This window comes from Amblyraja radiata, chromosome 11 (genome assembly GCF_010909765.2).
Source record: "Amblyraja radiata isolate CabotCenter1 chromosome 11, sAmbRad1.1.pri, whole genome shotgun sequence".
Classification (NCBI taxonomy): domain Eukaryota; kingdom Metazoa; phylum Chordata; class Chondrichthyes; order Rajiformes; family Rajidae; genus Amblyraja; species Amblyraja radiata.
Window position 1 is genome coordinate 50,857,157 of NC_045966.1, and position 23,354 is coordinate 50,880,510.

Here is a 23,354-nt window from a genome sequence, read left to right on the forward strand (position 1 = left end):
AATGTACTTTGACTGTCCTTTATGCAGCCAGTTATAACCTCAAAATAAAATTTCAAAAGCTTTGTCAAGCACATTCCCTTGTATAAAGCCCACATTGACTTTCTAACCCTGGTGATACTTTCAAAGTGTTTGTATCACATTTTTAAAATTCCTCCTTTAAAAATGTTGGGATTACGTTGGCCAATCAGGGGGAGCTGTCCCAAGCCGATAATAGTTATTGTCTTAACTATGGTTAACTACACTATATGGAAGATTTAGCATGTATGAAATATATGAACATCCTAAATTTCAACTAAATGCAGAGAAAGTTGCAAGCACTTGTCATATGTGTCAGTATCTATGGGTAAATAAAAGACAACTAATATAGAATATTAATAATTTATCAGGATTCCAGTTTAGTATATGTGTCATTTTCTCAGATATGCAGAGATGGGTATTTCGTCCTTGGGGGAGTTTCCTCTCCTCACAAGTAGCTATAGAAGCCAACAGGTGCAATTCCAACTTTCTAAACCTATTTGGACAGATGTATGGATAGGAAGGATTTAGAGGGAAATGGGCCAAATGTAGGTAAATGGGGCTACCCAAGAATGACGATTTAAACACAAGGAACCGCAGCTGATGGAAGCTTGCATAGTGCTGGAGTAACTCAGCGGGCTAGGCAGCATCTCTGGAGGATATGGATGGGCAATGTTTCAGGTGAAGATCCTTCAGAAGAAGGCTGTCTGACCTGCTGAGTTAATCCAGCCTTTTATGTAGAATGTGAAACGCCACTTATCCATGTTTTCCAGAGGTGTTGCGTGACCCCCTGTGTTACTCCAGTGGTTTTTTGTTTGTTTTTGAATAGCCCTATTCACTCTAGTTACCCCATTTCACTTAAAATACTTAAAATCACTTTTGGATTCTCCTGAATCTTGATCTACCAGACCTATCTCATGTCCTCTTTTTGCCTTCCTAATTTCTTCCTTCAGTTTGCTCCTCAATCCACTTTAATCCTTCAGGGATACATTCAATCCCATTTGCCTATACCTGACCCATGTCTCCTATTTTCTGACCAGAGCTTCAATTTCTATCATCTTCCACGAGTCCTTACTTAAGTTCTAATTCCCTTGCACATCCCTCTAACAGATACATGCTCTCCACTCTTGCTGTCACACTTTTAAAAGCCTCCTGCTTTCTGGGCTTCTCTCTCCCTGCATAGAACATATGCGAACTTTTGCAATCTCCTGTCTATAATACCATCAAAGTTGGCCTTGCACCAGTTTAAAACTTGTGGGAAAATGGATGGATGAATTACAGAAGGAATGTGGAGGCTTTGGAGAAAGTACAAAGGAGGTTTATCAGGATTCTGCTGGATTAGAAGGCATTAGCTATAAGCAGAGGTTTGTTTTCTCAGGCTGAGGGAAGAACTGATAGAAATATATAAAATTATGAGAGGCATGTCACCTTCTTGAGTATGGCGTGCACAGCCTAAAGTTGTAGATCAAGGGTAGACATCCAGGCCAGGACAGCATCAGATACTGAGTAGATGGCTTTGATGCCACCAGGGAAAAGTCTCAGTGAACGATGTGTGGAATGGCCTGGTCTGCAAGTCCGCAGTCGCAAGCAGGGCTGTCTGTCATCCCCCACTTATGCAGGTGATGGGCTGTTCTTGCATGGAGGGTGAGGATTCCGTTCTGGGTTAGCCATTGCTTGCGATGGAGGTTAAATCCCGATGGTGTCACTGTGGGGACTGTGATGACCTTTCCTTTGTTGGTGTTGGCATCTTTCCAGGCTCTGCGCCACTCAGTCTTGGAGTCAAAGTCTTCCAGGGATTTGACTGAAGACCAGAAGGGTTTGTGGGACTACAGGTGCAAGTTGGGCAGATTGTTCAAGTCAGCATGGATGGGAAGGTCAGGGTTAGCCCCGATGGTGCTATGATAGACAGTCAGAACCATTTACCCAGGGTGGAACTTTCAAAGATGAAGGCCTAGCTTTAGGGTAAGAAGAGCAAAGTTTAAAGGAGATGTGAGGGATAAGCTTAATTTTACACTGAGTGACATTTAAGAGGTTTTTGGATAGACACATGGATATGCAGGAAATAATGGGATATGGATCACCTGCAGGCAGATATTATTTTAACGGCATCATGTTCGGAGCGGACATCGTGTGCCAAAGGCCTTGTTCCTATGCTATGTTATAACTATTTTGAAGCTAATAGAATTGTGGTCACTTGTCCCAAAGTGCTTACCCACTGATACTTCAATCACTTGTCTTGCCAATTTCCTAAGAGTTGGTCAAGCTTTGTCCCCTCCCTCCCGTAGCCTGAGGAAACTGTCTTGAATAAATGACAAATTCCACTCCATCTTAGCCCTTGGCAATATGGCGGTCCCAGTCTATATTGGGGAAAGTTTAAATCTATAAGACATGGGGCAGAATTGGGACATTCAGCCTATCGAGTCTGCCTCACCATTCGCTCCTTTTTTCCCCCTCAACCCCATTCTCCTGCCTTCTCCCTGTAACCTTTGTAATCATTATTAATCAAGAGCGTGTCAATCGCTGCTTTAAAAATACCTTATGACTTGGCCTCCAATGTCGGTGGCAATGAATGACCCTAGTAGTATTGTAGCAGTCTGCAGTCTCCCAGCATATCTATTCTTCTAATTCCCGTTTAGTGCAATCTTAACCAGGTGACCACCCACTTTTTATTTCTCAGCTCTACCTGTATAGCTTCACTGGACAATCCTATAACGCCATCTGGAACTACTGCCATGATGTTCAGTAAATCAACTTGCCCCTCTTTTACCCCTTGCCTCTTTCAACTGTGGCACCTGCACCCTGAAACATTAAGCTGCTAGTCCTGTCCCTCCCTTAACCGGGTTTCTGTAGTGGATATAGCATCCCAGTTGCATGATCATACCTTCAGTTCGTCCGCTTTACCTGTCAGGCCTCTTGCATTGATATAATACAATTTAATCCAACTATTTTTCTTTGCTCCTAGCCATTCCCAATCAATCCTGTCGACTGAAGTAGCTATCGTTGACTTCTATATCAACTTCTGTTTCCCACCTACCTCAATATTGCATTGGATTTGTAAACTTGTCCGTCAGGATATTGGGGCCCCTCCAGTTCAGTCACAAACCCTCGTGTGCAAAAGAGATTCCTGTCCAAAAATCTGAATGTCTGTCCCTTGTATGAACTCCTCAGCCACTCATTCATATGTCCTCTCTTCCCATCTCTACACTCATTTGCACATGGCATTAAGAGTAATCTGGAGATCACTACCTTTGCCCCTGCTTTTTAACCTTTTCCCCATCTCTAGTTTCATTCCATAGAACTCAATCACTTTTCCTCTGCCTTAGAAACATAGAAAATAGGTGCAGGAGTAGGCCATTCAGCCCTTCGAGCCTGCACCGCCATTCAATATGATCATAGCTGATCATCCAACTCAGTATCCTGTACCTGCCTTCTCTCCATACCCCCTGATCCCTTTAGCCACAAGGGCCACACATCTAACTCCCTCTTAAATATAGCCAATGAACTGGCCTCAACTACTTTCTGTGGCAGAGAATTCCACAGATTCACCACTCTCTGAGTGAAATTTTTTTTTCTCATCTCAGTCCTAAAAGACTTCCCCCTTATCCATAAACTGTGACCCCTTGTTCTGGAGTTCCCAAACATCGGGAACAATCTTCCTGCATCTAGCCTGTCCAACCCCTTAAGAATTTTGTACGTTTCTATAAGATCCCCCCTCAATCTTCTAAATTCTAGCGAGTACAAGCCGAGTCTATCCAATCTTTCTTCATATGAAAGTCCTGCCATCCCAGGAATCCGTCTGGTGAACCTTCTCTGTACTCCCTCTATGGCAAGAATGTCTTTCCTCAGATTAGTAGGAGACCAAAACTGTACGCAATACTCCAGGTGTGGTCTCACCAAGGCCCTGTACAACTGCAGTAGAACCTCCCTGCTCCTATACTCAAATCCTTTTGCTATGAATGCTAACATACCATTTGCTTTCTTCATTGCCTGCTGCACCTGCATGCCTACTTTCAATGACTGGTGTACCATGACACCCAGGTCTTGTTGCATCTCCCCTTTTCCTAATCGGCCACCATTCAGATAATAGTCTACTTTCCTGTTCTTGCCACCAAAGTGGATAACCTAACATTTATCCATATTATACTGTATCTGCCATGCATTTGCCCATTCACCCAACCTATCCAAGTCACCTTGCAGCCTCCTAGCATCCTCCTCACAGCTAACACTGCTCCCCAGGTTCTTGTCATCCGCAAACTTGGAGATGTTGCATTCAATTCCCTCGTCCAAATCATTAATATATATTGTAAATAGCTGGGGTCCCAGCACTGAGCCTTGCGGTACCCCACTAGTCACTGCCTGCCATTCTGAAAAGGACCCGTTTCCTCCTACTCTTTACTTCCTGTCTGCCAGCCAGTTTTCTATCCACATCAATACTGAACCCCCAATACCGTGTGCTTTAAGTTTGCATACTAATCTCTTATGTGGGACCCTGTCGAAAGCCTTCTGAAAGTCCAGATATAACACATCCACTGGTTCTCCCTTATTCACTCTACTAGTTACATCCTCGAAAAATTCTGTAAGATTCGTCAGACATGATTTACCTTTCATAAATCCATGCTGACTTTGTCCAATGATTTCACCACTTTCCAAATGTGCTGCTATCCCATCTTTAATAACTGACTCTAGCATTTTCCCCACTACCGATTTTAGACTAACTGGTCTGTAATTCCATGTTTTCTCTCTCCCTCCCTTTTTAAAAAGTGGGGTTACATTAGCTACCCTCCAATCCTCAGGAACTATTCCAGAATCTAAAGGGTTTTGAAAAATTATCACTAATGCATCCACTATTTCTGGGGCTACTTCCTTAAGTACTCTGGGATGCAGCCTATCTGGCCCTGGGGATTTATCGGTCTTTAATCAATTCAATTTACCTAACATCACTTCCCGACTAACCTGGATTTCACTCGGTTCCTCCATCTCATTTGACCCTCGGTCCCCTGCTATTTCTGGCAGATTATTTATGTCTTCCTTAGTGAAGACAGAACCAAAGTAGTTATTCAATTGGTCTGCCATGTCCTTGTTCCCCATGATCAATTCACCTGTTTCTGACTGCAAAGGACCTACATTTGTTTTAACTAATCTTTTTCTCTTCACATATCTATAATAGCTTTTGCAGTCAGTTTTCATGTTCCCTGCCAGTTTTCTTTCATAATCTATTTTCCCTTTCCTAATTAAGCCCTTTGTCCTCTGCTGGACTCTGAATTTCTCCCAATCCTCTGTTAGGCTGCTTTTTCTGGTTAATTTGTATGTTTCATCTTTTGTTTTGATACTATCCCTTATTTCCCTTGTTATCCACGGATGCACTACCTTCCCTGATTTATTCTTTTGCCAAACTGGGATGAACCATTGTTGTTGTTCATCCATACGGTCTTTAAATGCCTTCCATTGCATATCCACTGTCAACCCTTTAAGAATCAATTGCTAGTCTATCTTGGCCAATTCACATCTCATACCCTCAAAGTTACCTTTATTTAAGTTCAGAACCCTTGTTTCTGAATTAACAATGTCACTCTCCATCCTAATGAAGAACTCAACCATATTATGGTCACTCTTGCCCAAGGGGCCACGCACAACAAGACTGCTAACTAACCCTTCCTCATTACTCAATACCCAGTCTAGAATAGCCTGCTCTCTCGTTGGTTCCTCCACATGTTGGTTTCGAAAACTATCCAACATACATTCCAATAAATCCTCTTCCTCAGCACCCCTGCCAATTTGATTCAACCAATCTATATGTAGATTGAAGTCACCCATTATAACTGTTTTACCTTTGTTGCACGCATTTCTAATTTCCTGTTTGATGCCATCCCCAACTCCACTATTACTGTTAGATGGCCTGTACACAACTGCCACTAGCGTTTTCTGCCCCTTAGTTTTTCGCAGCTCTACCCATATCTATTCCACATCCTCCAAGCTAATGTCCTTCCTTTCTATTGCGTTAATCTCCTCTCTGACCAGCAACGGTACACCACCTCCTTTTCCTTTCTGTCTATCCCTCCTGAATATTGAATATCCCTGAATGTTCAGCTCCCAGCCTTGGTCACCCTGGAGCCATGTCTCCGTGATCCCAACTATATCATATTCATTAATAACTATCTGCACATTCAACTCGTCCACCTTATTACGAATGCTCCTTGCATTTAGACACAAAGCCTTCAGGCTTGTTTTTACAACACTCTTACCACTTATACAATTATGTTGAAAAGTGGCCCTTTTTGATTTTTGCCCTGGATTTGTCTGCCTGCCACTTTTACTTTTCACCTTGCTACCTGTTGCTTCTACCCTCATTTTACACCCCTCTGTCTCTCTGCTCATGCTCCCTTCCCCCTGCCACATTAGTATAAATCCTCCCCTCCCCGTCTTTGGTGCCAAAGTGCACAACAACCACTGGCTGCTCCCCCTCTTGAGTTTTTTTTCTTACGTGATGTTATACATGTTCTTTTCATACAAAATCTTAATTGTTTCTAGATATGTGAAGAGAAAAAGATTTACAGATTGTCGTACATTTCCTGGACTATGTAGTAGTTTCACTTCACAGTAATAGGATTCAACTGTACTAAAAGTGACCATCATAGTGCTTTTCCGAGTAGCTTTTGGTTTAAGTTCTAAAACAGCTGCTCTGATCATGATGTGAAATTGGTTTCACATTGTAATCATGAGTTTGGGTTTTATTCAGATCTGTTAAGTTTCTCAGTAAAGTAATTTTGCCACCAAAGTTAGTGTTTTCTTTTCAGCCCCAGTTCAGTGTTTGATGAAAGTGGCCTGCTTAATTTTAGAAAGCCACTTGGTGAAAGCTTTCATTTCTACTGTGGAACAGAGTTCGGAGTGAAACCTAATTTACTTCCATGAGTTTGTGTCTGTGCCCTCTCTCCCTCCCAATCAACATTCTGTAGGAGAAATTATAGACTGTTCCCGACTTCTCACGTTTTTGTTAAGATTTGTCCAAACTGTGTAAATATTTTTATTGAAATTGAATTAATTCTCCACAAAAGTATCAAGGATTCTTGAGGGAATTGTGCATGTCTTTCACTTGCAAGGAAGGTTTGAAGAGTTCAGTGAATTGTCAAGAATAGATGGTAGGTTTGATGCCTAGTAATTTTGTGATGAAACTGTGAATGTGATTGTTACGAGAAGATGCCTGGTACATAGATGCCCAGTGGAAATTCTACTCCCCAGCCATTTAGTTGTCTCTTGATGCTCAGTTTGAACATTGGAAACTACATTTAGGTCCGACCTAAGGCCTGAACGGGTGCCTCCTGTTTAGTGATGAAGCGGACTTTGCTTCGGAGAAACTATCTGACTGGCTATTTGCAATTTCTTTCTATAACTTGACAATGGGATAGTTGCTACGGGAATGAACCATGATTATATTGAATAGTTGCTTTTATTGTTTCTTGAACTTTTACGGACTGTTGTACATTTCCTCAAATATATAGTTTGATATTTTACAATAATAAGATTTATCTTCAGTAATCATGGTGCATTTTTAAGTTTCTTTTGGCTTAAGTTCTAAAAATTCTCTGACCATGATGTGAAATTGGCTTCACATTTTAATCATGGGTCTTGGTTTTGTTCCGATTTATTTAAAAGTTTCTCATTAATGTAATTTTTACCACCCAAGTTAGTGTTTTCATTGTGGCTCCAGTTCAATCGTTGGTGTATATTGGTAGTCACTCATAGGAGACAACCCACTGCATGCACAAGAGCTCCCTGTGAACTGAAAATGAAATCATGGTGAAAATGTTCCAAAGATCAATGGTCCATGCATTACCATATTCCATGCGTAAATAAGATGAGTTTTTCATCAGATTTAAACATCGTTAATTCGGCATCACCTTGGTTTTTATAATTTGGATTAAAGTTCTGATATTTAATTGAATCAAATGACTAGTTCAGGATGTAGTCCAAGCTAGACATTGCATGAACAGAATTGAACACACGGTTGTTGGAGCACATGTTTTGGGGGCTTTGTACAATGCTGCTAGATGTTGCTGACTGGTTTGTTTATTGCAGAGTCTGAGGAAGAAGTAGAGGAACCGGAAGAACAGCAGCCATCACCAGAAGCTGTCCAAGATGATAGTGGAGTGTACTATGACCCAGCTGTGAGGTAAAGGAATATCCAATCCTCTTTTTAAAAAGAAATGCTGGTAGAACTCAACGGGCCAGGCAGGGTCTTGTGAAGAGAAATGGACAGTTGACAAATTGGATTTGCACGCGTCTTGAGACTGAGTCCTCCATCACACTTTTGCTCAAGATTCCAGCGTCTTGTAGTCTCCTGTGTCCCCGCTTTGCTTTTCTATGCTTTCAAGTTCTGGTTCGGCCTGTTTGGGATTCTCATTCTACCTTCCCCGTCATCAAATTGAATTGTGCAGCGAGGACTACCTTGCTCACAGAATAAATCATTTAGATTTAGAAATATTTTTTGTTTTCTCATAATTGAAATTCACAAGTTTAATTATTAGTTTAGTCTGTTGGTACATGTACCAAGGTAGTGAAAAACCTTTTTGGTGTGAACTATCCAGTCAGCGGAAATACTATTGGCATACATGATCTTCTCTTGGACGTTTATGTTCTGTTAATTTATGGCAGTTAATTGCATTTCTCTTTCCATATTGCCAAAATAATTTTGGAAAGATGTAGAACATTTTGGTAGTATAGTAGGAGAATTATGCCACTTGCTTTATTTACTGTTTGCAATAATTCTTTATTGCAAAGGGGATGGAGTTTAATAGCGGGGCTTCGTTATAGTCTTGCTGTTGGTCAAGTTGCACCTAGAATGCTGTGCACTAATTCTGAGTAACTGTCTCTAACTATATCACAATAATGCTGTAATGTCAAATTCTGCACTCTGGCATTCTCTCTGCACTATCTGTTGTTTTTATGTGTGCCTTGATAGTACTTGTGCATATACCGTACTTCCTGGCAATGAAGATGCTATTTTCACCCAAAAATAAGGCACGAAAATGTACCTGTGTCTTGGAAGCCGAAGGTTAGGTTGTTAGCCAAGAAAGACAGACTTGGCTATCCCTCATTGCTGGCAGCTGATGGGAAGCGGCTGTAAAAGGACAGCGCCGCTGGGGGGGGTTCCTTTCATAGCGTGTGGGGAGTCTGGCCCGGGTCAGCACAGGCAGGAGTGCTGACAAGGAGAGGGTCGAGGATCATGCCAACAACTCACTCGCTCACCGCTGCCGCGGAGACACCGCATTGTGGCCAGGGAGGTAAGTAGCTCGGGTGGCTGCGAGCGGCCGCTGTTCCTTAAATTTCCGACTGCCGCCGGGAGCAGGACATGGCATCACTTGCTGCTCTGGGTGACACTGCATGGCATTCATGCCGTGTCTTTCCATGTAGACCGGACAGTGAGGGGACCAGCTCAAGAGCAAAGATCATAGAGCGGAGCGGGTCAGTGGGCGATGGATAACAGGACAGAGGGCAGTGGAGCTTACTCCTGTGTCGGCGCGATCAAAGGGCCTACTCGCGCTGACACAGGAGTAAGCTCCACCGCCCGCTGTCCCGCTCCGCTCTATGATCTTTGCTCTTGAGCTGGTCCCCTCACTGTCATTGAAAGACACGGACCGGGCAGTGAATGCCATGCAGTGTCACTCAGCGCAGCAAATGAGGCCATGTCCTGCTCCAGGCGGCAGTCGGACTTTAAGGAACGGTGGCCGCTCGCAGCCATCCGAGCTACTTCCCTCCCCGGCCACAATGCGGTGGCTCCACGCCCGGAGCGCAGCGGTGAGTGAGTTGCTGGCATGATCCCCGGTCCCCTCCTTCTCAATGCTCCTTCCTGTGCTGACCCGGGCCAGACTCCCCACATGCTGTGAAAGGAACTTTCCCCCCCAAGTGGTTCCTTGAACTAGTATTGTCATTCAATAAGATCACAACTGTTTCAACTTGTCCCAGTGTGCTCTCGTTTTTCACACCATCTCCACCTGCCGTCGCCCTCCACCCCCCACCCATTCGGTCATTCAGAATGGAGGAGATCTGGACGCCTTGGGCAAATTGAATTGTCATTCTATTTACCTATTTATTTATTTATTTTTAGCGTGGGAAATTCTATGTCCCGCAACCCTTTTTTCAAAATTTAGCGACTCAAAATGGGGGTGCGTCTTCATTGCGGGGAAATATGGTAAAATGTTTAGACTAGAAAACATGCAGACAACGTTTTTTTTCACTGTGTTGTACACACGATAAAAAAAACAAATATCAGTATTGGTCCCCATACTTAAACAAGGACATGGTAGCAAAAGAAGCAATCCAGAGGAAACTGACCAGGCTAATTCTGGAATTAACACAATGTCCTGTCAGAGATTGGACCATTTGGGTCTATATTGGCCCCTTTTCTAAGGTTATAATAGGATATAAATCTTCTCTGGATGCGGGCAAAGGAATGGCAGATGGAATTCAACTTGGACAAGTGTAAAGTATTGCATTTTGGGAATTTAAACCAGAGCAAGGGGCACACAATGAATGCAAGAGCTTTGGAGACATGCTGTGGTACAAATTTATAGTTCCCTGAAATGCGAACATGCAGTAAGTAGATAGGATGGCGAGGAAAACGCAAGGCATGTTTGCCTTCATTGGTCAAGGCATTGACTGAGTAGGGATGTGATGTTGCAGTTGTACAAAACGTTGGAATGCACCTGTGTGCATTTCTGGTTGTCTCGCTATAGGAAGAATGTGATTAAGCTAGAAAGATTCACAACATGTTGCCTGGACTGGATGTCTTGAGTTATAATGAGACTGTTGTTGTGCAGATAATTAATTTTAAAAGTATCCAGATATGCTGTGTATTGACTCCTTGTGCTGTCAATTACAGTAATGGTTTAGAGGAGCCCTTGGAAGAGCATATTGTTGTATCGGAGCCAGAACCGGAGCCAACTGTGGCGGAAGTAAAACCTGAGCCTATTTTGGAAGAGGAAGTTACTGAGGAGCCTGTGGTAAAATCTCCATCCCCTCCCCCTGCTGACCCGGCACCTGTTGTAACAGAAGATTCCAGGGTAGGAGCATTTTACTTGTAATGTATTTGTTATGGAATGTCTGTATCCAGTTGTATTATCCACTGATTTACTTGTTTTCATTCTATCTATTAAATTTTATGTTTTAGAAACATAGAAAATAGGCGCAGGAGGAGGCCATTCGGCCCTTCCAGCCAGCACCACCATTCATTGTGATCATGGCTAATCATCCCCAATCAATAACCCGTGCCTGCCTTCTCCCCAATAGAAACATAGAATTTATTCAACTTTAATTCCATTTTGGAGAATAAATTGTAAAATATAGTTTGTTTAGATTAAATGTTGGTGCCCATTAATCAGGAAGATTTACTATGTATTTTTTAACTGATCCGATCTTGAATGATTTCTCATTGAATCTTATTTCTCCTTTACAGACTTTTTCCTGGGCTTCAGTGACAAGTAAAAATCTGCCCCCTAGTGGCATTGTTCCCACTACTGGAATTCCACCTCATGTTGTTAAAGCTCCTACACCGCAGGTAATTGTTACATGCTGAATAAAGTTAAAATATAAAGCAAATATGCACTTGTTATTGAATAGTAGCTTGCTTACTCCACTTGCAGTTCAATGTGAATTGCCTGTCCAGTTTTGACTTGAATTGATGTTCACTGTGTGGGGCTTTCTGGTAAACGAACAATAATTTTGTTGCATGTTTCCCCTCGACTTAATTAGTTATGTAGACTGATTGTATCTGCTGCGGCTCAATTACTTGAGTAATGGAGAGTCCAAACTATTCGGCTGCATGACTATGAAGGAGGTCGACAGTCTTGAGGTCTCATAGCATTTATATACTTAATCTTCCCTGAATTGTTTGCATTGGAAAATTATTTATAAATTTGGCTCCTAAATAGAAAATCGGAATATTGCAGATTTTAAAAGTCTGAATTGCACAGAACATGCTGTAAATATTCACTGGGTTAGGCAGCATCAGTGGAGAGTTAGTGTTTTGGGTCGATTCTGTGAAAAATAGTTCTATAATAAATAGTCTTGTAACTTTTTGGAGTAAATTATATTGTTGCAGAATAGCCCTTGTGTAGATTTTGAATCGTGGTTTTGAGAAATTTTTAACTAGAAGAGAAGAACAGCTGGTTAATTCTTTATTTATTTACAGCCCCGGCCAGAGACAAAACCAGAAATACAGATTCCAGCCCCTAGGCCTCGTGATCAAAGGATTAGGGAACGGCAAGGTATGCCACCACGAGGCCCCAGGCCAGGTAAAGTTCTGTTATACATGATGTTTGTGTTGGTAATACCCGAGGGTCCCTACTAGCCTGCACCACCAAGTCCTCACCAATCTATCTATGAGACTAGTCTATTTAAAACACTTAAGCAAGTGCAAGGACTGCATTGCCTTTGTGGAGGCATTTTCACAGTAACAATATGCTTTATTTTATGTGGTATTTTCTCTGCTACGCTTGGTAGATGAGAACGTGTCCACAACTGAGCAGAGCCATGCAATTGGCCATATATTAAATTATGGGCTCATTTGCATAAATACTGCACGTGTTAGGTTAAGCTGGGGATATTTTGTGTTTCCAAAATGGAAGATGAATATTGCTCATTAAGTTTGCAGATGATGCATTGTAGACGGTGCAGATTGTTATCAAGAATGGCAGCAGGATCTTGATCAGCTGGGTGAATAGGCCGAGGAATGGCAAATTCAGATAAGAGTGAGCTGTTACATTTTGGGAATGTAAACCAGGGAAGTGTCTGGCCCTGTAGAGTGTTGTAGAGCAGTTCAATTCCATGAAATTCAGTCTGAATCACTTCCCACAGCACTTTTTTTGTTGTTGCAGGTAGATAGGTTGGCGAAAAGACTTTTGGCACCCTGGCCTTCATCAGTCAAGGGAATTGAGAATATAAGTGGAAATGTTATGGTTACAGTTGGTAGGCCACATTTGGAGTATTTTGTGCAGCTTTTGGTCATAGGAAAGATGCCAAAGCTGGAAAAAAAGTACAGAGATGTACAAGGATTTTGCCATGGCCTGAGCTATAGGGAAAAGTTGGCATGAGACTGATCTTATAACGGTGACATGATCTTATAAAGGTGTATAAAATCATGAGTAAAAAATAGGGTGAATGCACAGTGTCTTTATCTAGGGGAATCGAGAGTTAGAGGTCATAGATTTAAGGTGAGGGGAAAAAGATCAGAAGGGCAACTTTTCCCACACAGGGTGGTGGGTATATGGAACGAGCCTCCAGATGCAGTTGGTGAGTCACATACTGTAACAACATTTAAAAGCTATTTGGACAAGCATATGCATAGAAAAGGTTTAAGAGGAATATGAACCAGGTGCGAGCAGATGCAACTGGCTTGGCTGTGGCTTCTTGGTCTGCATGGACGTGTTGTGACAAAGGGCCAGTTTGTGTGCTGTATGTCTCCAGGACTAATTGTTCAAGTAATGTATTCAGTATTTTGTAGAGGGTCCAGGACTGTCCTTGTAATTTTCGTACTTTAACAGGTCCTCAGCGAGATGATTGTAGGTCTTGAAAGAGAGTTTTCTTATTTTAGGTCGCAGTGAAAATGAGACGGGTGAAACAGAACCACGGCGCACAATCCGATACCCGGACAGCCATCAGTTATTTGTTGGAAACCTACCCCATGATATTGATGAGACGGAGCTAAAAGAATTCTTCACAGGTTTGTGGAAGTTTGAGTTATAATCCATTATAGTGTGCTATGAAATGGATTTATTTAAAATATCCTTATTGGGTTGGTCGTTTTCTTGTCGCCTGCAGCTTAACATTCTACACAGAAAATAAAGCTAGCTTGCAGTCTTAAATCGCAGCGTTTATTGTATTTGTTCAAACTTCTTACTCCCTTAAAGGCGCTGACTGATGCTAGAGCGTATGTACAGAAAATTGCCCAAGTCTTGCACTGAAAGTGATTTTTGTACCACTGGCGCCAATTCCATTTGCCTTCCCTAGATGTGTTAAATTTCTCTTGTTTACTCCCTTGGCGAGCAAAAACTGATCCCTCCATATTATCCATCATCATTACTATTTTTAGTAATGTGAGCTTGGTACTTTTGGATTTTCTATTGCAGTTATTGATTGGTTTAATATTTTACCCATGTGTTCTAGTGTCATTCTTACGTAGATTTAATAGAATGCTTTGTTTCCTAAGACAGTTGAGAAAAATTCCACATCAATATGACGAATGTCTTTAATTGCAAACATAAGAGCATAAGAAAGCAGGAGTAGGCCGTTTGAACCCTTTTGCTTGTTCTACCATTCGGTGAAATTTTGGCTGACCTATAATTTAACGCTGTGTTGCTAAATTATCAATCTCATTGTTGAATATATGATGGCTGAGTATTCGTAGAATTTTGGGTAAAATGTCACCACCATATCTACCTACCATCCAAGGGATCAATATGGTGAATATTTGTTACATTCCCTCTCTCAACCGTAGTCTTCGGAACTGAAAACGTTATTCTAGATAATGGCAACTTCAGACACTGCACAGTAATGGTACTTGCATTAAATTGGGTTTGTTTATAAATTGGGACAAATTTACTTGAAACTAAACTTATTGAATGCTGTTGCCTTGCATCTGAAATATTTGCCCATCCTGCATACCGTAACAATAGCATGTGCCATCTGAAATGCACAGAGCAGCAAAAATAGACTTATTTAAAGGTGTAGGTTGTGTTCTTAAGATTTTTAAAGTTGACCACAGAGAACCAGATATGTACGGTTTGGTGTTGGCAGTTAATCATTCCAGAGAGTACAGAGAATTAATTACCTGAATTGAATAGTGCCTTTGGAACTTGTGACATGCATAATGAAATCAAAACTATATTGCATGTAACAATCTGTCAATCTATTTCCTTGCAGGTTATGGCAATGTGGTGGAGCTCCGCATTAACACTAAGAGTAGTGGTGGAAAGTTGCCCAACTTTGGTTTTGTTGTATTTGATGATCCTGAGCCTGTTCAGAAGATCCTGAGCAGCAAGGTAATGTATAATAATAACACCCTTCCAGCATTGCCAGAACTTGCTTCACTGTTATTTTTGTGTGCTAATTTTGTTTCTTTAATCCCAAAATAAAGCTACGGTTTTATCATAGGCTATAAAATAGGGAATTATAGGAGGCCTAATCCATTTGTGCTTAATTTCACAATTTGATACTGTAGAATGCAATTTAAAAAAAAATTTAATGTAGCAAATAGTGCTTCGTAACTTTAATTTTTTTTTAAAAATTGAAAAAAAAGTGCAGAGCCAGGCTGAAACCCAAATGTTACACTCCTTTGCAATATGGGTTGGTGTTGAGTATTTCATACTTGTTTCAAAATTTGTGGCTGTTTTTTGCTCATCAAAATGGCCTGCTAAGTAACTGGCATTGGTTGCACGAATTAAACAAAAACATTTTCCCAATTGGCTGCTTTTCATTCCTCCCTTGCAGCCCATTAAATTCAGAGGGGAGCTGAGACTAAATGTGGAGGAGAAGAAAACACGACCTATTCGTGAAGGTGAACGTAGAGGTGACGATCGACGGGAAAATAGACCAAGAGGTGGACCCCGTGGTGGACTTGGCGGTGGAATGATGCGGGATCGTGAGGGTCGGGGTGGCCTATCCAGAGGAGGCCTAACGCAGAAACCAGGACCAGGAACTGGAAGAGGTGGTGGACAAGGAGAGTCCCGTTTCGCTGGCCCACGTCACTGAGAGTACCTTCACTGGCTATTGGTGTGAGCTGATGGTACTAATGTTCTCTCTCATGCTCTTGTGATGCAGCTTTGTTTTTGGAATGTGATTTCGACCTGTACAGATTTATTTTTTTCAGTACAGAAAATGGCCTTTGTTTTTTTTGTTCTCGACATGTGTAGTAGTCATCGTCCCACAAAACACCCAATCTGAAATTTTTAATTGTTTTTAAAAAGGATTTTAAAATCAGAATCTCCTGCTTGAAGACCGATTCTGACTGCAGTGGATTGGGGTGACTAACAACTATGAACTGGATTTTAGTACCTGCTGCCTCCCAGCTGCTCCGGGAACGTGTTGGCCCTTAATGACTGAAATTTGGTGCAGAATTTTTAAATTGGAAACCTGGTTGCATTTTTTTTTCTTCTACACAGACATCCATCTTCAGAAAAAACTTGTTATGTAGCACTCAGCAATTTTTAAAACATTATCTACGTGGCACAATATTCTCCTATTTGTTTGTGGAGGATATAGTGCATTTGGACCGGAACCAATGTGATTACTAGATGGTTGGTAATAAGCTACAATGCTGTAAACTGGAGAAAGCTGCCAGTTCCTATTCAGAACTGCTGTGCTATTAAGATCAGACGTGGACTAATACAATAGATGTGAGTCATCAACATTTTTCTCTACAATCTTTTAGTTTTCATCATTGGAGGATCTCTTTCACAGTGGGACTTTTAAAACATTTAACTCTGACATACTTGACATCAAGACACGTTTCCTCTGGAATTGTGAATTTTTTTTAAAACTGTAAATTGCAGAAAAACTTTTCTGGTTTAGTTTGTATTGTAAAGCGTATGGTTGTGCCTTCTATTTATCTCTCATTCCAATCTTGGCAAAGTTGTACAAATAAATGTAGATTGCTTTATTCAATATGTATGGCTTTGTGGTGTTTGTTCAGAGAAGGTGCCTTTTTAAAATATTTAATTGGCTGACTGAGTAAAACATGTAATAGAATATTAGAAATTGGTTATTCTAGGTAATTTACCACATGATGTAGACCCAGGTTTCTATTGAAACTTACCAATGAGAGAGGTAAAACAATGGTTCAAAACACTCCTGTTTTAGGCACAGAAATGGCAGTTACAGCTTATGATCATGGAGCCATGGTCATAAATAGTATTTTGTTCTTGGCTGCACCCATTATCATTTGATTACCATCAACAGTAGGCAATTGACAGGTAAGAGGGAAACTTGTTTTTGATCTTGCTTTCTTTAGTAGAAACTTGCTCTATACATACTTTAGGCATTCTTTCAGATTTGGTTCAACATTCACTCAGTTTGATTACAATTTATTTTAGACCTGGAGCTGCAATTGTATTTGCTATTAGAATGTGTAAAACAAATTTATATTATTTGGGTGCTTTTGTTTTACACAGCAGTTTATAATTTGTTAGGCAAGAATTAATCCGTGCTTGCTTTGAACTTGTTAGACAGAGGTTTTTTTTTAATGTACTATGGTGAGATCACGGATGTTGGTGATTTTATTTTCTTGTATTTTTCCCTTTGTTTCCCAATTGACAGGACAAACTCAAAGCAAAGTAGTCAAAAGGGAACTGCAGATGCTGGAATATCGAAGGTACACAAAATTGCTGGAGGAACTCAGCGGGTGCAGCAGCATCTATGGAGCGAAGGAAATAGGCGACGTTTCGGGCCGAAACCCTTCTTCAGAAGGGTTTCGGCCCGAAACGTCGCCTATTTCCTTCGCTCCATAGATGCTGCTGCACCCGCTGAGTTCCTCCAGCAATTTTGTGTACCTTCAAAGCAAAGTAGGACAAAAGTTAACATAAAGTGAATATCAGCTTTATTTCGTAACTTTGCATTGCAATAAATGGTTTAGAAATGCATTTTAAACTGACAGTAATTGCAAATTTGGCATTCAATTTAGGTACAGAGTTACTGTTAATAATCTGAAAGGGGAGGAAGAGGGAAATGTTTTTGAATTCAAAATTAATACCTTTTGTTAAACTGATTAACTTGGATATGTGTAAAACTGACTAACGATTCGGAGAAGGAAATGCTTAAGAAGCTGACAAAAGATAAAATAATTTGAATGCAGAATAGGAACAGTATGTCAAAACGTCTTTCAAAGAGTGAACATCGGCAATGCATGTCAGATGGCATGTAAAGTTGTAGGATTCCACATTGATGGGCTAAAATATAACCTAGTTACACAAAAAATATTGATTTGGAATACTGAAGGCTTATTGAATCTCTTTGCTATTGGATGATACTTGAGCACAAAGCGCAAAAATGATTGCATGTAGCTTTTTGCCTAGTCAATGGAGAATTAAACCATCAAGGTTGGATCAGCGGAAGGAAAAAAAAACAGATCAAAAGGCTGACAAATTTTATATATTTTCAAACTCCAAAAGTGGCCATTGATAGCATAGTCGCCCTTTTCTCTTGCTGGTGGCTTTTCATGGATTGTGTATTTGGGATATGATTTCTGAGTTGCAGGTTTATTTCCTTAATAGCTGTCATTGACATGCATCTGAGTCTACACCAGAGTTAGCAAATATCACTTGAAATCACAGCTAAGGAAGAAAATAGATGGTTTACAATAAATTAAAATACGTTTAACATTGATTAAATACTAGTTCCATTCCCCAGTTAGTTAGTTGAATATGGTACCTGTACCTGCATATCTTTTATAGTTACTATAGAGCACGTGCTCCACTTGAAAGGCCACACTCAATTTTTGTAACAGTGTTCTGATCTTGTGTTTTAAAATGTGGATTTTCCAGATAAAAGTTCTTTAAGTGACCAGGAGCCAATGAGTATCTGTAATCTACAATGACCAGTTCGGAGATTACCAACTTGTACGGATGTGCGATGCTTAATGTTACGACTTCAAGGAATAAGGGGTTAGTGTGAGAATGTGTCAATGAGATGGGTAGTGCATTAATATATCAAATGTAATACTGGCAAATGCAAGGTGACACATTTTTGGAAGCCAAGTAGGGGTGACACATGTATAGTAAATGGTAGGGTGCTAAAGAATGTTGATGAACACGTGAACTTGGTGTTCATGTCTATAGTTCCTTGAAAGTGGTGATGCTTGTGAATACGGGTATATGTCATGCTTGCTTTTGTAAAGCTAGGACATACAATATAAAAGATGCAATGTTATGTTGTAATTTAAAACACTGGTCAGGCGTGGAAGGATCAAGTCAAGAGTGTTTTATTGTCATATGTCCCAGATAGGACAATGAAATTCTTGCTTGCTGCAGCACAACAGAATACGTAAACATAGTACATAACGGGAGTAAACAAAAAGTTCAGTGTGTGTGTGTGTATACACATGCACACACTCGATAAATAAACAAATGTAGTGCAGACCTATTATTGGCAAATGGAGTTGATATCGATGGGTAGAAATGTCTGTATGAAAGTGGCAGTACAAAGGGCACGTTTCTATGTTGTACAGCTCTGAGATAAAAAATGACCTGTGATCTTAATGGCTGAGCAAGCACAAGGGGACGAATGGCCTACTGCAGTTTAATTCTGCAGGAATTCCATTTAACCCTGAAAACGGACATTTTTGCCATTGTATCTTCCATGTACAAGAAAGAATGAATGTTTTTTCTTGTGTGGCAATGGTGATGCTGGCCAGGCTAATTATAGCCATTAATTACAATTGGTGAGAACTTAAAGACCTCCAGTAAAGTGGATACGTTTTTTAATGTTTCAGTGAAATAGGGATTCATCTTACAATTAACATAGAACATAAAGTGCTATATTCTAATGACACATATAAGCAGGATGGAAGCTTTAAGTAATTAAGACAATTCAGGCAGCAACAAATGCAAATGTAATGTCATCTACTTTTAGACCTTAAATAAAAAGCTAGTAGCTTTAAGGAGAGGTTTCACAAAGTAGGGTTGTATTCCCAAATTTGAGGAGTTTGTAACTTTCAAGTTGGTTACATCCAGTGAAAATGACTAAGATTGATTTTATGTTATTGGATGAAACTCCAAATCTTGGTGCATTTTCTGGAGAAATTAAACTTGCCTTTTCTGGGAGTTGTTGCTTCTGTTTTGGCATGTTTTTCATTTCCCTTCTTTTAAATGGATATTCATCAGTAAATGTTTGCTTGTTGTAATTTAGATTTACACAACTTTAGAAGAATGAGGTGATCTCAAGGGTTTGTTACTGATTTTGTCAGAATATTTACTCTCTTTGGGAAGTCTATAAAAAGGGGTCAGAAAAGGGAAGTCCAGAAAAAGGTGGTAATCTTCCTTGTAGTTTACATACTTGGCTAATAAATTAATTGCAATACAATAAGAAATCAGTAATGGAAGTATAAAAAATGTAGAGAGGCCTAGGTGGGGTACACAGAACATTTTACTACGATGGAAATACATAAGACTAGAGGGCAGAATCTTAAGTTAAGGGGACAAAATTGAAAGGAGCTGTGCGGGGCGGGGCAACTTTTTTCCCCCCATAATATGTACCTGGAATGCAATGCCTGAGGAGCGGGTTGTCGAGGCATATACGATAATGGTATTTCCGGTTTTTAGACGGGCACATGGATCTGGCTGGCAGAGGAGATTAGTTTTACTTGGCACCATATTTGGCACGGACATTGTGGGCCAAAGAGCCCGTTCCTGTGCTGTTCCCTTCTAATTTAAAATTTTCTTACTGTGCATACGTACTCTCGAATATATTTAAGACTGAGATGGGTCTTTGGATAGGCAATTCTGGGATTGTGGAGATTGGACATGGAGGCGAGGCCAATCCTCAGAAAAGCTACTGTTTTTTTGAATGTCAGCCGGTTCAAGAAGACTATATGGCTCAATCCTCCTGATCTGATGTTACTACAAGCCCATTCAGATGCCTTCACTTGCCTTCAGCTCATTGACTAATGCAGTCAATAATGGATGCTCGTATTTCAAGCCATTAAGGGGAGCTAATTGGGTAGATAGAAACTACTGTCAAATGATCATAAACTTGTAATAAATAATGGATCCAGGTCTTTCAGAAGGCAGAGAAGGTTCCAGATTAGTTTCAAGAAGATGGCTACACCAAAGACCATCATGGCAAGCAGACAGCGGGAGTGTCCATGGGCTACCTCACTATTAGACAAGTATATCATTTTATCTTCTGTTGAATGGTATGGCCTCTGGGAACAACAGCAGAATAAATCAGAACTGTGGCAGTACATCTGGCTCTGACCAGCAGTGTAGGATTAAATCCAGACTAACAATAGTGAGAGGGATCTCTGTAAAGTCTGGGATACAAGCAGGAAATTCTGTAGCTGCAAGCGAGTGCTATTTGGGAGGGTTTCAACGGGCAAAGGTTTGTGGACAAAAGTAGCAGGTCATCAAGTGGAGGAATTGATGAAAAGGTAGAGCTTATGAAACAAGCAAGAGTGAGGAAAAGCGAAGCAAAAACAAGGAGGAACAGACTAAGGAAGATAGTAAGACTGATTGCTTGAAATGTGTTTATTTCAATACAATTCAATTTTGTGGGTAAAGCAGGTGAATTTAGAGCATGGATCAGTGCTTGGATCTTTGATGTTATGGCCATTACAGAAACTTGGTTGTAGGAGGAACAGGAGTGCCAGTTCAACATTCCAGGCTATCAAAGTTTCTGACGTGATATCAAGGGAGGTAAAAGAGAAATGGACTGGTGTTTCAGTGGGAGAACATTTGGGGGTACAGTCATCACACCTCCAATTTTTAAGTAGACGTGATATGCTGGAGAAACTCAGCGGGTGAGGCAGCATCTATGGAGAAAAGGAGTAGGCGACATTTCGGGTCAAGACCCTTCTTCAGACTGATGTCGGGAGGGGGGGAAGAAAGGAAGAGGCGGAGACCGTAGGCTATGTGGGAGAGCTGAGAAGGGGGAGGGGAAGGAGGCAGAAAGCAAGGACTACCTGAAATTAGAGAAGTCAATATTCATACAGTTGGGGTGTAAACTACCCAAGCGAAATACGAGGTGTTCCTCCAATTTATGCTGGGCCTCACTCTGGCAATGGAGGAGGCCCAGGACAGAAAGGTCAGATTCAGAATGGGAGGGGGAGTTGAAGTACTGGGCAACCGGTAGATCAGGTTGGTTAGTACGGACTGAGCGGAGGTGTTGGGCAAAGTGGTCGGCGAGTCTACGCTTGGTCTCGCCGATGTAGATAAGGTAACACTTACAACAGTGGATGCAGTAGATGAGGTTGGAGGAGGTGCAGGTGAACCTCTGCCTCACCTGGAAAGACTGGGTCCTTGGATGGAGTCGAGGTGGGAGGTAAAGCGAAAGGTGTAGCATTTCCTGCAGTTGAAAGGGAAAATACCAGGGGTGGGGGTGGTCTGGATGGGAAGGGACGAATTAACCAGTGAGTTACGGAGGGAACGGTCTCTACGCAAAGCAGAAAGGGGAGGATTACATTTTGTATGCAACGGCTGATGGGGTGGAAGGTCGACTCTCCTTGTTACGAGTAGGGGGATGGGGAGGTAGAGCAGAGCTGCAGGATATAGAGGAAACTGGTGGGAGCCTCCTCTCCAATTTTTAAAGATAGTTGTGAATAGGGATAAGTCTTGACCTTTGGGGAAAGTTGGAGGGCGAAGTACAGCATGGTTAGGCAGGGGCTAGAGAGTAATTTAGGAGCAGCTACTACTGGGTAAGTCCATATTTAACATGGTGGTGATTTATATGCCTGCAGGTCAGAATTCAAGGCAGCATGTTTCAGTAAGGAGTAGAGAAAGGTGTGGCCAGGTAAGGGAACCTTGGATGACGAGAGAGGTTCTACAGGAGCATGGGTAAGGTTTAGGCAGACTGAGGAATATAAAGAAAGCCGGAAAAAACACGAGCAGGGAAATGAAGAGCCAAAAGGGGGCATAAAATGTCATTGGCAAGTCGGAAAGTAGGAGAATCGTATTGTATGTTATGGTCATTGAAAACGAGAGGATAACTAGGGCAAGAGTGGGAATACGCACGGATAAAGGTTTGTAAATGTGATTTAAGTTCATATGACTTAAAGTTCATGGAAGTTTTTTTGGAGTCTGGGGGCAGAGGAATATAAAATAGATTTCTGCTTGGAACAAATGTGGGTATTTTGGAAATTTACAAAAAAAAAACAATTTTCATCAATCAGTTTGTATAATTATGTAATGTCCTCTGAGTAATTAGTGGCAATGTTTAAAGTAATTTTGAAGTATAATTATGGGAAAGTTAAAATTTGCTAAGCAAAAAACCATCTTGCATAATCAGCACTGAAGTGGTCACTACAGGCTAATTATGGATAAATGATTAATGGGAGAATTTCTGTGACACATGGTGGAATTATAAAGCCATTTTGTTTAATATTGTATTTCTAATTTTTTACAATTTGTTTTTTCCCCATTCCACCGACTGCAAAATCTGAGTGAGAAACCTAACTGCTTAATGTTCCTCCTGGCTATCCTTGATGTACTCCAATGTAATGTGCTCCAGCACCTGTTCAGTGTATAAATACTGCTGGTTAAATGCTGGCACTGCAAGATTATAATTAAAACGAGCCATTGTTGGGATTTTTGCCAGATACGTGGAGTACCAGTTCAGGGAAGTGAGATCGCTGTACTGACTTG

At 41.0% G+C, this 23,354-nt stretch overlaps 1 protein-coding gene across 1 annotated transcript in view; it reads left to right on the plus strand.

The window, feature by feature from the left end:
- Positions 1–16,670, plus strand: part of g3bp1 (G3BP stress granule assembly factor 1) — a 36,977-nt gene extending 20,307 nt beyond the window's left edge. The window contains exons 6-12 of the mRNA XM_033029915.1: positions 8,089–8,182; positions 10,892–11,072; positions 11,465–11,566; positions 12,200–12,302; positions 13,601–13,729; positions 14,929–15,047; positions 15,496–16,670. Coding sequence (XP_032885806.1) covers positions 8,089–8,182; positions 10,892–11,072; positions 11,465–11,566; positions 12,200–12,302; positions 13,601–13,729; positions 14,929–15,047; positions 15,496–15,756 — 989 coding nt within the window. The 3' untranslated portion in view covers positions 15,757–16,670. The remainder of the gene's footprint in view (positions 1–8,088; positions 8,183–10,891; positions 11,073–11,464; positions 11,567–12,199; positions 12,303–13,600; positions 13,730–14,928; positions 15,048–15,495) is intronic.
- Positions 16,671–23,354: the final 6,684 nt, after the last annotated feature.